General features: G+C 36.5%; 1 protein-coding gene across 1 annotated transcript in view; it reads left to right on the top strand.

Annotated features, from left to right (window-relative positions):
* LOC133064602 (protein FAM228A-like) overlaps window positions 1-13375 on the top strand; it is a 47326-nt gene that overhangs the window by 7804 nt on the left and 26147 nt on the right. Inside the window, exons 3-5 of the mRNA XM_061154908.1 lie at window positions 513-581; window positions 2440-2631; window positions 3345-3425. Coding sequence (XP_061010891.1) covers window positions 513-581; window positions 2440-2631; window positions 3345-3425 — 342 coding nt within the window. The remainder of the gene's footprint in view (window positions 1-512; window positions 582-2439; window positions 2632-3344; window positions 3426-13375) is intronic.

Genomic DNA, 13375 nt, shown 5'->3' on the forward strand with positions numbered 1-13375 from the left:
TCTGTCCATGGGATTTTCCAGGCAAGAACACTGGAGTGGGTTGCCATTTCCTTCTCCAGGGGAATCTTCCCAACCCAGGGATTGAACTCACATCTCCTGCACTACAGGCAGATTCTTTGCCACTGAGCCACCAGGGAAACCCATAAATGACTAAGTGTAATCAAATAAAATTCATTAATGAGTAAATGAATTCCATTAGAGGCCTGATTGTATCATTTTATAGGATGTGAAAAAAGATGGGTACCACGTGACTTTGGGCAAGTCATTTGACCATGTTGGGAGTCAAAATGTCTGTGATCTGTTATTTTTTTCCCCTAGAGTGAAATGTAGCTGAGAGTGGAAAGATTCAAATACTCTTTAAAAAGTACTTGATGACATGATTTGAGGTAGAAAAATTGGGATTTACAGAGAACTTCCCAGGGTTATATAGGTCACATAAAATATTAATCTAGGTAGTATTAATAATTTAATTTTTAATACTTGATTTTCAAAATTCTGTTCTATCATTTTAGGTATTAGCTAAGGAAGATGTTGATGCAGCTATTCAATCAATATTATATAGAGAAAATTATATAATTAAGGTAAGAATTGGCTACAAAATGTGTCTCAGTTAAAAATTAAATTTTGTTTTTCTATTTTAAATGTAGTGCCATGTCATTATAAAAATTTTAGAAAATATAGAAAGTAATGGAAACACTCCTTAGCCTTTAGGATTGACCTTGAAAGAACTCTGAGATTGCTTTAATTTACTTCTTCACTTTCTATACTTTGTGGGGATTCTTTTATAGATACCTTATGAGAGTTTCCTCCTATTCACTTGTTTCTTCATTTTAGTGGGACTTCTAGGAATCCCTGTCTATTTTTAAGAGCTGTAATTGGAACACACTGACGAATTATTACTCAGGAATACCTAGGTAAGAACAAGGCTTTAACTGTAGCAGGATGGGCTTAATTATAATACAAGATGAATGTCCATGTGACGTGTACTAAACTCTGGAGTGGGCAGCCTATTTTTGTTTTTAAGAATTTTCTTTGGAGTTGTTTAAAAGGGAAAGGAATTATTCACTGGAATGTTAGAGATGTGCTATGACCTGAAGTTAGGAAGGGATATTACCTGGAAAAGGTCTCAGGGTTTTTAGTACTTTATTTTTTCATTTAAAGTTTCATGTTGTTGATCCTAGTAATCACATGATTTCATTTGCTAGGTGAAAGGTGTATGAGAAGTTTTGTTGAGAATGATTTAGTTTTATAGCCTGATTTAGGCATTTTCTTTGCAGGCTACTTGCCATTTGTACCAGGTTGTGCTACAGTTCTGCCTTTTTACTCTTGTCTTTTTTTTCCTGGCCACACCGAGCAGCTTATGGGATCTTAGTTCCCTGCCCAGGCACTGGACATGCACCCCACTGCAGTAGAAGTGCAGAGTCTTCACCACTAGATGGCTAGGGCAGTTGAAAATAACTGTTATTTAAGGTCTATCCCAAGTGTCTACCAATTTGGAAATTTTTTAAAAATTTTATTGGGACTCTCATGGTGGCCCAGTGGTTAAGACTCCATACTCTCAATGCAAGGGAAATGGGCTCTATCCCTGGTTGGGGAACTAACTAAGATCCTGCATGCTGCAGAGTGTGACCAAAAAAAAGAAAAAAGTTGATTATTTTTCTATTGTGGTAAAATACACATAACATAAAATCTGCTTTTTAAACCATTTTTGAATGTATAATTCAGTGACATTAATCACATTGATATGTTGTACAACTGTCACCATTATTTATTTCTAAAACTTTTTCATCACCCCAAACAAAACTTTGTACTTGTTAAGCAGTAACTCCCCATCCCTCCTTCTGCAAGCCTCTGGTGACCTCTGGTTTATTTTCTGTCTCTCTGAGTTTGCCTAATCTAGTTATTTCATATAAGTGGAATCCTAAAATATTTGTCCTTTTGTGTCTGGCATATTTCAGTTAGCATATTGTTTTTTTTTTTTTTTTTTAAGCATATTGTTTTTAAGGTTCATCCATGTTGTAGCATGTGTCAGAATTTCACTCCTTCTTATAGTTGTATAATATTCCATTATTTGTATATATATCACATTTTGTTTATACTTTTATCTGTTGATGGACACTGAAGTTATTGCCACCTCTTGGCTACTGTAATGATGCAGTGAACACTGAATCCCATATATCTCTTGCTACATTGTCCCTCCTCCCACTGTTTTGTAGATTTGTTTCGTAGTCTGTCCTCCAGGGAGAGCAGGTATATTATCTAATTTATTCATGTATTCTTTGTTTCCAGTATTGTGTGTGTCACGCATCAGAAGCCAACGTAGTGATTTAATTAATGGGTGCTTTTGTGAATTATTCTTATGAATATAAGTTAAATTTAAATTTTGGAACAAGAAAACTTTAAGATAATATATTTGTCTTTCCTATCACTGTTTATTAGGAATTAGATAAGTATTTAAAACATCATGACTTCTTAAATGCAAGAAGAAAAGAGATATTGTATAAAAGATGGGTTGACCATGTGGCAGATCCTCTCCAGAAGAAAATTATAGAAAAAGTTACTTCATATAAGAAGATTAAAAAAAGAAGACAAGATGAATTAGATGGTTTTTTAAAATATGTAAATAAAAAGGTACTAAGGATTCATTTGTTATTTTTTTCAGTTGCTCAAAAACTATAATTATCTTTTTTTATTTATAATCATCCAAACAGCCTACCCTTGCCTCTGTTTATGTATAATCTATACTCTGTCTTAGCATATACTATTCTTAAACCCAGGGCATGTAGAAAGGATGGAGGTAAAGGGTTAGATCTGTATTTAAATGTAAACATTAGAATCATTTTTCTTTTTTTTTCTGTATGTAATTGTTAATTTTATATACCAGTTAAAAAAATTTGGAGTCTAGGTTCAAGATATGTGTTGTTGTTTTTTTAATTCTGGAGCTTGATTATTTACAAGGCTATAAAATATTTTTGTTTTTCTGGCATTTTAAAGAGATCTGAGATGTTTGACTAGTGAGTATCTAAAAACAAATTCCTAAATCTTTTAGTGTTCTAATACCTTTTATTAAAATCTTGCAAATTTTAATTAAATTCCTTCTATCACTGATATTTATTACTTAGATACATTATTTATTACATTTACTGTATAATTATACATTATAATGTATAATTATGCATTATTATTACTTAGATAAATCCAGTTTGGTCTTCCCATTCCATTTGCATTTGTCATTGATGCCATTTTAAAGCATAACAGTGGAACTGTGTATTTGACTCTTGAGTCTTGTTATGTTCAAAATTAATTGTGCACCTCTTATTCTTATGTGTGGTTCCTTCCTATAGGGAAATGCATTTATAGAGCATTATGATCCAAAAGAGTATGATCCTTTTTACATGAACAAAGAGGACCCGAATTTTCTGAAGGTAGATTTCTAATTTTAACTTTGGTATTATGTGGTTTATGTTTTTGAACAGTCCTGATATATAAATAGTCCTTCAGTGATTCCCTATGAATGCTGTAACATCTTAATCATGTCCCGTCTTCACAGCTTTGACTATATGGACCTTTGTCAGCAGAGTGATGTGTCTGCTTTTTAATACACTGTCTAGGTTTGCCTCAGCTTTTGTTCTAAGAAGCAAGTGTTTTAATTTCATGGCTGTAGTCACCATCCTCAGTGATTGGGAGCCCAAGAAAATAAAATCTGTCATTGTTTTTACTTTTTCCCCACCTATTTGCCATGAAGTGATGGGACTGGATATTTTTTTTGTATGTTGAGTTTTAAGCTAGCTTTTTCACTTTCCTCTTTCACCCTCATCAAGAAGCTCTTTAGTTCCTCTTTGCTTTCTGCCATTAGAGTGGTATCTGCATATCTAAGGTTGTTGATATTTCTCCTGGCAGTCTTGATTCCAGCTTGTGATTCATCCAGCCTGGCATTTCACATGATGTGTTCTGCATCAGTTCAGTTCAGTCACTCAGTTGTGTCTAACTCTTCGTGACCCTATGGACCACAGCACACCAGGCCTCCCTGTCCATCACCAACTCCCGGAGTCTACTCAAACTCATCTCCATTGAGTTGGTGATGCCATCCAACCATCTCATCCTCTGTCATCCCCTTCTCCTCCTGCCTTCAATCTTTCCCAGCATCAGGGTCCTTTCAAATGAATCAGCTGTTTGCATCAGGTGGCCAAAGTATTGTAGTTTCAGCTTTAACATCAGTCCTTCCAATGAACACACAGGACTGATCTCCTTTAGGATGGACTGGTTGGATCTCCTTGCAGTCCAAGAGACTCTCAAGAGTCTTCTCCAGCACCACAGTTCAAAAGCATTAATTCTTTGGCGCTCAGCTTTCTTTATAGTCCAACTCTCACATCCATACATGACTACTGGAAAAACCATAGCCTTGACGAGACAAACCTTTGTTGGTAAAGTAATGTCTCTGCCTTTTAATATGCTGTCTAGGTTGGTCATAACAGAAGTTAAATAAACAAGGTGACAATATATAGCCTTGTTGTACTCCTTTCCCAATTTTGAACCAGTTCTTTGTTCCATGTCTGGTTGTAACTGTTGCTTCTTGACCCACATACAGGTTTCTCAGGAGATAGGTTAGGTAGTCTGGTATTCCCATCTCTTTAAGAATTTTACAGTTTTTGTGATCCACACAGTCAAAGGCATTAGCGTAGTCAATGAAGCAGAAATAGATGTTTTTCTAGAATTCCGTTGCTTTCTCTGTGATCCAGCAAATGTTGGCAATTTGATCTCTGGTTCCTCTGCCTTTTCTAAACCCTGCTTGTACATCTGGAAGTTCTTGGTCCATGTACCACTGAAGCCTAGCTTGAAGGATTTAGAGCATAACCTTACTAGCATGTGAAATGAGCACGATTGTGTGGTAGTTTGTATATTCTTTGATACTTCTCTTCTTTGGGATTGGGATGAAAACTAACCTTTTCCAGTCCTGTGGCCACTGCTGAGTTTTCCAAATTTGCTAACACATCGAGTGCAGCACTTTAACGGTATTATCTTTTTGGATTTTAAATAGCTCAACTGGAATTCCATCACCTCCACTAGACTTGTCTGTAGTAATCTTCCTAAGGCCCACTTGACTTCACACTCTAGGATGTCAGGCTCTAGGTGAGTGACCACACCATCATGGTTATCTGGCTCATTAAGACCTTTTTTTGTAGAGTTCTGTGTATTCTTGCCACCTCTTTTTAATCTCTTCTTCTGTTAGATCTTTACCATTTCTGTCCTTTATCATGCCCATCCATGCATGACATGTTCCCTTGATATCTCCAGTTTTCTTGAAGAGATCTCTAGCCTTTCCCATTCTGTTGTTTTCCTCTACTTCTTTGCACTGTCCATTTAAGTAAGCCTTCTTATCTCTCCTTGCTATTCTCTGGAACTCTGCATTCAGTTGGGTATATCTTTCCTTTCTCCCTTGCCTTTCACTTCTCTTCTTTGCTCAGCTATTTGTAAAGCCTCCTCAGACTACCACTTCCTACTTTTGCATTCCAATCCCCTATGATAAAAAGGGGTGTTAGTCCTAGAAGGTCTTGTATGTCTTCATAGAACTGATCAACTTCAGCTTCTTTGACATCATTGGTTGGGGCATAGACTTGGATTACTGTGATGTTGAATGGCTTGCCTTGGAAAAGAACTGAAGTCATTCTGTCATTTTTGAGATTGCACCCAAGTATTCCTTTTGTTGACTCTTGTTGACTATGAGGGCTACTCCATGTCTTCTAAGGGATTCTTGCTTACAGTAGTAGATATAATGGTCATCTGAATTATGTTTGCCTATTGATTCTTAAGATGTGGATATTCACTCTTGCCATCTCCTGCTTGATCACATCCAATTTACTTTGATTCATCAGACCTAACATTCCAGGTTCCTATGCAATATTGTTCTTTACAGCATCAGACTTTACTTTTACCACCAGACACATCTGCAACCTAGCGTCATTTCCACTTTGGCCCAGCTGTTTCATTCTTTTTAGGGCTATTAGTAATTACCTTCTGTTCTTCTCTCGTAGCATATTGGACACCTTCCAACCTGGGGGGCTTATTTTCTGGTGTTATATCTTTTTGCCTTTTCATACTGTTCATGGGGTTCTTGTTGCAAGAATACTGCAGTGGTTTGCCATTCCCTCCTCCAGTGGATCACGTTTTGTCAGAACTCTCCACTATGACTGTTCATCTTAGGTGGCCCTGCATAGCATGGCTCATAGCTTCACTGTTACACAAGCCCCTTCGCCACAACAAGGCTGTGATCTGTCCAGAAGGTTGCACAGCTGTTGATACCAGAGTATAAGTGTGTTTCTAAACTCACACACAGTTCTGATATAGCATCTTTTTTCTTAATATTCCATATTTTGAACCTTTAGATAGTTTTTGACCTATTGCTGTTATAAACAACAGTATGATGAGCATCCCTTTAACTATTTATTTCTTAATTTTTTCCTTAGGATAAGGTGCTGGTAGTAGAATTGCTGAGTTAAAAGTTATACGTGATTTTGATTCATATCATGAAATTGTCCTCCAGAATGGTTATATAATTTGCACCCCTTCCAGCAAATCTGGGCTTCCCTGGTGACTTAGTTGGTAAAAAGTCTGCCCGCAATGTGGGAGACTTGGGTTCAATCCCTGGGTCGGGATGATCCCCTGGAGAAATTAGTGGCAACCCACCCCAGTATTCTCTCATGGAGCGTTCCATGGACAGAGGAGCCTGGTGGGCTACAGTCCATGGGGTCACAAACAGTCGGACACAACTGAGTGACTAACACTTCCACTTCCAGAGAATCTACTTTTTTCACATTTTTGCTAGTAGTGGATATCATTAAACAAAATAAGACAAAAAACCTACCTTGAATCATAGACATGCCCTGCTGACATTTGCAGGGCAAAGCAAATCTTTAAATTGTTGCCCAGATTGGGCTATATATAGATGCTACTGTCTGTATTTTTATAGGTCAGAGTTAAATCGAGAGTTTATAAGAGGTAGATCCTTAGACATATTAACTAGTAACGTAGCTAGTAAGGGTGAGAATTGGGATTTGAAACCAGATCTCCCTGATACCAAAATTTCCTTTTGTTCTTTCACCATGATGACTTTCTAAATGAAGCTGATAGGTGACCTCTTAAGATAAGCTGAGCAATTTGAGGTTATATCAGCAGTTCTCAAAGTGATGTACAAGAACTTTGACAGCCCCGAAACCCTTTTAGGGGGTCCATTAGGCCAAAACTTTTCATAATAGTGCTAAATATTACCAGCTTTTTTTCATTATGTTGACATTTGCACTGATGGTGCAAAAACAGTGTTGGGTAAACAGCTAGTACCTTAGAACTACTTAAGTTGGTGTCACAAATTATACTAGTAGTCCTATTCTTCACTGCCATGCACTCACAGTAAAAAAACAATTCAGTTTCACTTAAGAATGTCCTTGATCAAACAGTAAACATTATTAATTTTATTAGGTCTTACCCCCACTTTTTTTAAATTGAAGTTCAGTTGGTTTACAATGTTATATTAGTTCCTGAAGTTCAGTTGGTTTACAGTGTTATATTAGTTCCTGGTATATAGCAAAGTGATTTATATATATGTAATATATATATATTTTTTCAGATTCTTTTCCATTGTAGTTTATTACAAGATACTGAATATAGTTCCCTTTGCTGTGTAGTACAACCCTTTTTTAAATCTGTTTTTTATCTAGCAGTTTGTATCTGCTAATCCCAAACTCCTAATTTATCCCTCCTCACCTCAGATCTTGGTCTTCTTAATACTCTGTGTGATGAAATGGAAAGTATGCAAAGAATACTTTTGTGTATTGAAATACAGTATGATTGTTTAAAATTTGAGCTGAACTGGCTGATTTTGTTTTTCATGGAACATCACTTTTACTTATAGACTTTGGTTATTTCTTGGATATTTGGCAGACATTTTCTAGAAAATTACTGAAGTGAGTCTACTGCCTTAAGAGAAACAACTGATGGTATTTGTTGCCAATGATAAAATGTGAGCTTTCAAAAATTTGAATTTTTGAAAAATCGTACCATCATCAGTGTGACAGTGTCCCAGTACTCAAAGACTTTACTGATACATTGGTAATGATATTAATGAATGTGATTATTATATAATGAAATGTATTAACATTTGGAAGACCTCATATAACTCAGTGATCTAATTTTTTCTAAACCACCAATTAATAATATGGATAAAAGAGCCATTCAGAGTTCAAGATAAGTCAGTGAATTTTAATGTAGCAAAGTTTGAATAACTCATTGATATGGTTTCAGATTCCACATCATCACTAACCTTTAAGAAACTGCCACTTGTTGATTTTGGGTATAATATCTAAAAGAATATCCACAATAATCTGAAAAGGCTATTAAAACAAGAGCTTACCATGCTTCTTTGGCTGGAAAGCCTTGCTTGGAGATGTATTGGAGTGCACGTATCTCTTTGTAATGTGTTAAATATATATATATATATATAATAATTAGAATGCCATTTGATTCTTCTGGCATAAGAGCCATGCATGGATGCTTAGAATAGGCCAAAAAAGACCTGCAACCCAGTCCTCAAAGAACTGTTTTTCTTATAGGTTACCATCCCACCATTTCGTGACCCTTTGAAAAAGGCACAATATGACAAAGATGATGGGAAAAGAATTCTTCTTCAGTGTGAGACTGGTACTTAGTTTCTAATTGTTACCTGGTTTCATAACCCAAGAGCAATGGCACTTGCATTTAAGAGTGCTAATTTTAGGTTTTAATTGTCCTACAGGCAAAATATATACAATGAAAGAATTTAAAGAGGTTGAGAAGGCCAAACTGCATTCCAGATTCCCAGGAATTTCTAGTTCAAGGCATTTAATGACTCCAAATGAGTGGATTAGACTGCCTCCAAACTACATAGAAAGTGAATTTTGTAAAAGGAGCAGGTAATGATTAATATAGTAGAAATTTAAGGAAACTTTTAGAATTTGAAGACTTTTTCTTGAGACAGTGATATAAATTTTGTCATAATTATGATTTCTTTAAAATATATTTTTTAAATTTTTATTGGAATATAATTGACTTACAATATTGTGTTAGTTCCAGGTATATGGGAAAGTGGATCATTTACACATATATATATGTTCATTCTTTTTTTAGATTCTTTCCCCATATAGGCCACTACAGAGTATTCAGTAGAATTTCCTTTGCCGTATAGTAGGTTCTTATTAGTTATCTGCTTTATATATATAGTAGTGTTTATATGTCAATCCCAGTTTTCCAGTTTATCCCTCTCCCCCTTGTCCCCTGGTAGCCATACGTTTGTTTTCTACATCTATGACTCTACTACTTTTTAATTTAAAAATTTATTTATTTATGGCTGCATTGGGTCTTTGTTGCTGCACACGGGCTTTCTCTAGCTGCAGTGTGCTTCTCATTGCCGTGGCTTCTCCTGTTGCAGAGCAACAGTAGCTGTGATGCATGGGCTTAGTTGCCCCATGGCATGTGGAATCTTCCTGGACTAGGGATCAAACCCATGTCCCCTGCACTGGCAGGCAGATTCTCAACGAGTGGACCACCAGGAAAGTCCAGTAATTTCTTTGGCTATCTTTTCCTGTTTACTAATTCTTTTTTCACTGTGTTGAATATTAAAATTTTAATTTCTTAAATTTCCTCCCCCCACCCCATATGCTTGTTCATTCCTAATGGGCTCTTATTGTTTTATCATGGTGATTAGATTATTTGTTTCTTTAAACATTTTATACACTGCTACTCTGCATTCTGTATTTGATAATTCCAAATTCTGTATTTCTTGAGGATGCTGAATCTTTTCCTCTGCTGACTGTCAATTATAATGGTTTGCTTTCTCATATGCTTCATGAATTTTATTTGTGAGTTAATTTTATCTTGGGTGTCCTATTGGCCTAAATTGGGGGAACTTAACTACAGAGGATTTGCTTCTGTTTCTTCCTTTGCTGGTAGCTGGGATGCCATCAACCTGGGCCTAGTTAGCTCTCTTCAAAGGTCTGGGCTCAGAGTGGCGTCTCTCAAGTGTAGTGTCCCCACCTTACCGCTGGCCCAGACAGGGCTCAGTATTCCGTTAGCTCTGTTATTTCCATCTGTCCTTAGGGGTCATTATCTGTTATTTCACATGCCCCTGCTGCCTACCATTATGACCCTAGCTTCCCATACCTCTAGCCTGTGCTACATTTGTGTGTGAATGTGTGTTTCTTCAAGACCCTTCTTTTTCTTGTGAGACTAGTGACACCTCAAAGGATACATTTTATCCAGGGTCTAGGTATTTGAAGTAAGTGGATTCCCTCAAAGCAGTGAATTTCAAATTGTGAATTTCAAAATATACAGTGATGGTCTGTAAAGACTTTCCAAGGTATACATAGGCATGGACAATTTTAAGAGACTCAGCTTCCAGATTCATAAGTCTATAGGTACTCTTCTCAAAAGTTGATCTGTGTGAGAACAAGCCTGCATCTATATTACTTCTTATCCCACTTTTTAAAAGAAAAGAATACTTTTCAACCTCTGTGTAAAAATTTTAAGATACTGAATGAAGGAGCAAATAAAAATAGTGGCTTTTTAGAGATTTTAATGATGAAGCAAGAAAACTTAACCCACAGGCCTTTCTGTATTTCCCTGTCATATATATTTTATTTTACTTTAACTAATTCATTGATTTAAAGGCATGCTATAGAACCAGGGTACTTGGTCTGTGTTGGGTTGCTTTGAATTTGGATAGTTGAAGCTATATAATTTAGTGATGCTTCTTTTAAAGTATAACTGAAATGTTTTCTGGTACTGCCAGAATTTCAAAATATATTAGCTATAATCCTCTTATAATAGCTTTATGTGATTGCTTTAGATTTGGTGTGCCTTATTCAATATGGTGGTTAAAATCTATTTTATCAAACAATATCTTAAAATTTTCATTGCTAGTAAGGCCCACACTCATTTTAACCTAATGAATATTTGATTTTTAAGGGACAGTTGATATTTTTAAAATCTGTTAACAAGAAACTATTTAAACTTATAATGAAAAATTATAGGTGTCAGCTTTAAAATATCCAAGGGGTTATGTGGTTTTTCAAAACTCTTTTAGGAGTATATAAACAAAACTGCTTAAAGATCACTGCTTTAGAGCAAGCTCCTAGTCAGCCATTATTATATATTTTTTTGTTCATATATATATGTCTATATACACATACATAGACTGTAAATTCCTTGAGGATAGTAATTGAGCGACCCAAAATCAGTGTTTGTTTCATGGACTAATGAAGTAATGTTTGGATATGGTGAACAGGGAGGAGGGGAGCTCAAGGAAGACTCTGATGTATCAAATAGGCCACTGGGAGGATAGAGGTGCTATCAGCATAAGATGGAACATGGGAGGAGCAGATTCAGAAATGCAGTTGATGAGTTTAGTTTTGTTTATTCTGAGTTTTATACACTTGTGGTCCTTTCAGGTAAAGATGTATTACAGATTGTTGGAAAAGTGAGACTACAGCTCAAGAGAGAAGGGGATTTGAGGCTGGAGAACTAAAAGAGTTATTCACTTTGGAATGAGAATAAAAGGATAAGTATGAATTGGATAGGCTGAGGAGAGAATACTGGGGAAAAGAAAAATTCTGAGATGAAAGGCTGTGCGATAAAATTTGGGAGGTGGGAAGAAGAAAAGGAGACAGAAGAAGCAGTCTGTGGTTTGCCACAGATGTCAGGAGAGGAAAGAGTGACAAGAAGGATCAGGCCCTATGCCAGATACTCTGGAGTGTAGCAAACTGAGAGGAAGCCATGGGATTTGTTGACTAAGGACATTCCTGCCCATACTCTTAGTTTTCTCTGAGCAAAAGCAGAGGTAGTTGAGAAGATCTTATCTGATAATACCCTTCTCATCCAGCCTTTTCATTGTCATTTGGTTCCCTTAGTATTTACTCTCATCTCAAGTTCTTCTCCAGGATAGCCTTGCCTAAGAAAGTTCCCGGGGACAAATAAGCCACTACATTAGCCCTTCTCAGACCTATTAACACAGGAAACCTTTTGTCCTCTTGTGAGTAATGCTTTATTACTAATCTAGATGTTTGCTGTACCAATTTCTTTTACTCAAAATATATTTCAAAGTCCACATTCTCTAGGAAGGTTCATTCTGACTAAGTCAGCATCAGACTGATCGTTTCCATTAATTCTTTGTGTGGCTATTTGCAAGCTGGGGGTACTGGGTATGTTAGTTGGGATAATGGCTCTTGGTTTTAGACAACTGAATCTCCCCCTCCCCCAGAAAAGGATTCATTCATTGAGGACTTATGCTGCTCACAAAATCATTGGGAGGTTGTAAGAAACAGGGCTCAAATTTCAGAAATAACTCCCCAAATCACAGTGTAGAACTGACTGACCAAGGGATGTGTCGTTTCTGCTGTGGTCAGGAAATGGCAGAACCAGGAAGCTGCTACTCCAGTTGGCCTAGAACCCCACCAGCTCTGCTGTAATCTGTGCCAGCAGTGGATGCTCCTCACAGGGCTGGTATCATCCTTCCAACCAGTCTTGAGCTGGGGCAAGATGGGAGGGCTCTAAGTCACCTGCCTGCCACCTTATGGCAAGGGAGACTGAGAAATGAGGTGCTGGAGTTCTTTCTTAGGAAAAGCATTTTACATTTATGCTTGTAAATGACACAATCTCTGTAACTTCTTTTTACACTTAGAGTATAAGCTCTAGGATATAAGGAGTACTTTAAACTTTGCCTACCTGATTCTAGGTCCTCAGTAAATAGTAAACCAATCTCTATCATAGTTTCAGCAACTCTTAAATACCCAAGAATGCACACCAGTTTGAAATAATGGTATTTTGGACAATGTATACATAGTGGTCAATATATAACAATAATTTCTCCATAAATGCAAGCTAGTGTTGTTTTCTGAATATCCTCTCATACATGTTGTCTTGTTAAAGGTTAAAAATAAAAGTGAATTTTAATGAAAGCAGTTTTGACTTGAAACCTTTGGCAAGAACTCCTCATCTGGAATTCCAAAAAGAAGATAAAGCAGTTATTTATAAGTAAGTCTGCTGTTCCATGGCTTTGTTCTTCTTTCATTTGACTTGCTTGACTGCCACCACCTGCCATCATTTTAAGTTGCTGGAGTCAGTCCTGAGGAATATAGCAGACTCTTGTGGTCAGACATCAGGCACCTACCACCACTGTGTCTGGGTGAGATGGCCACTTTGCTCAGCTTTTTCTAGTTTTAAAGAACAAACAGCTGACATGTTCAGAAATAACAAGCACAGATACAGAAAAAAGTTGTTAACAACTCACATTAAAGTTAAAAGTTAGGAGATTTTTAATTGAATTGGAGTGGTAAAAATGAAATTTTGGATT

Source organism: Dama dama, chromosome 11 (assembly GCF_033118175.1).
Source record: "Dama dama isolate Ldn47 chromosome 11, ASM3311817v1, whole genome shotgun sequence".
In the NCBI taxonomy this organism is placed as follows: Eukaryota; Metazoa; Chordata; class Mammalia; order Artiodactyla; family Cervidae; genus Dama; species Dama dama.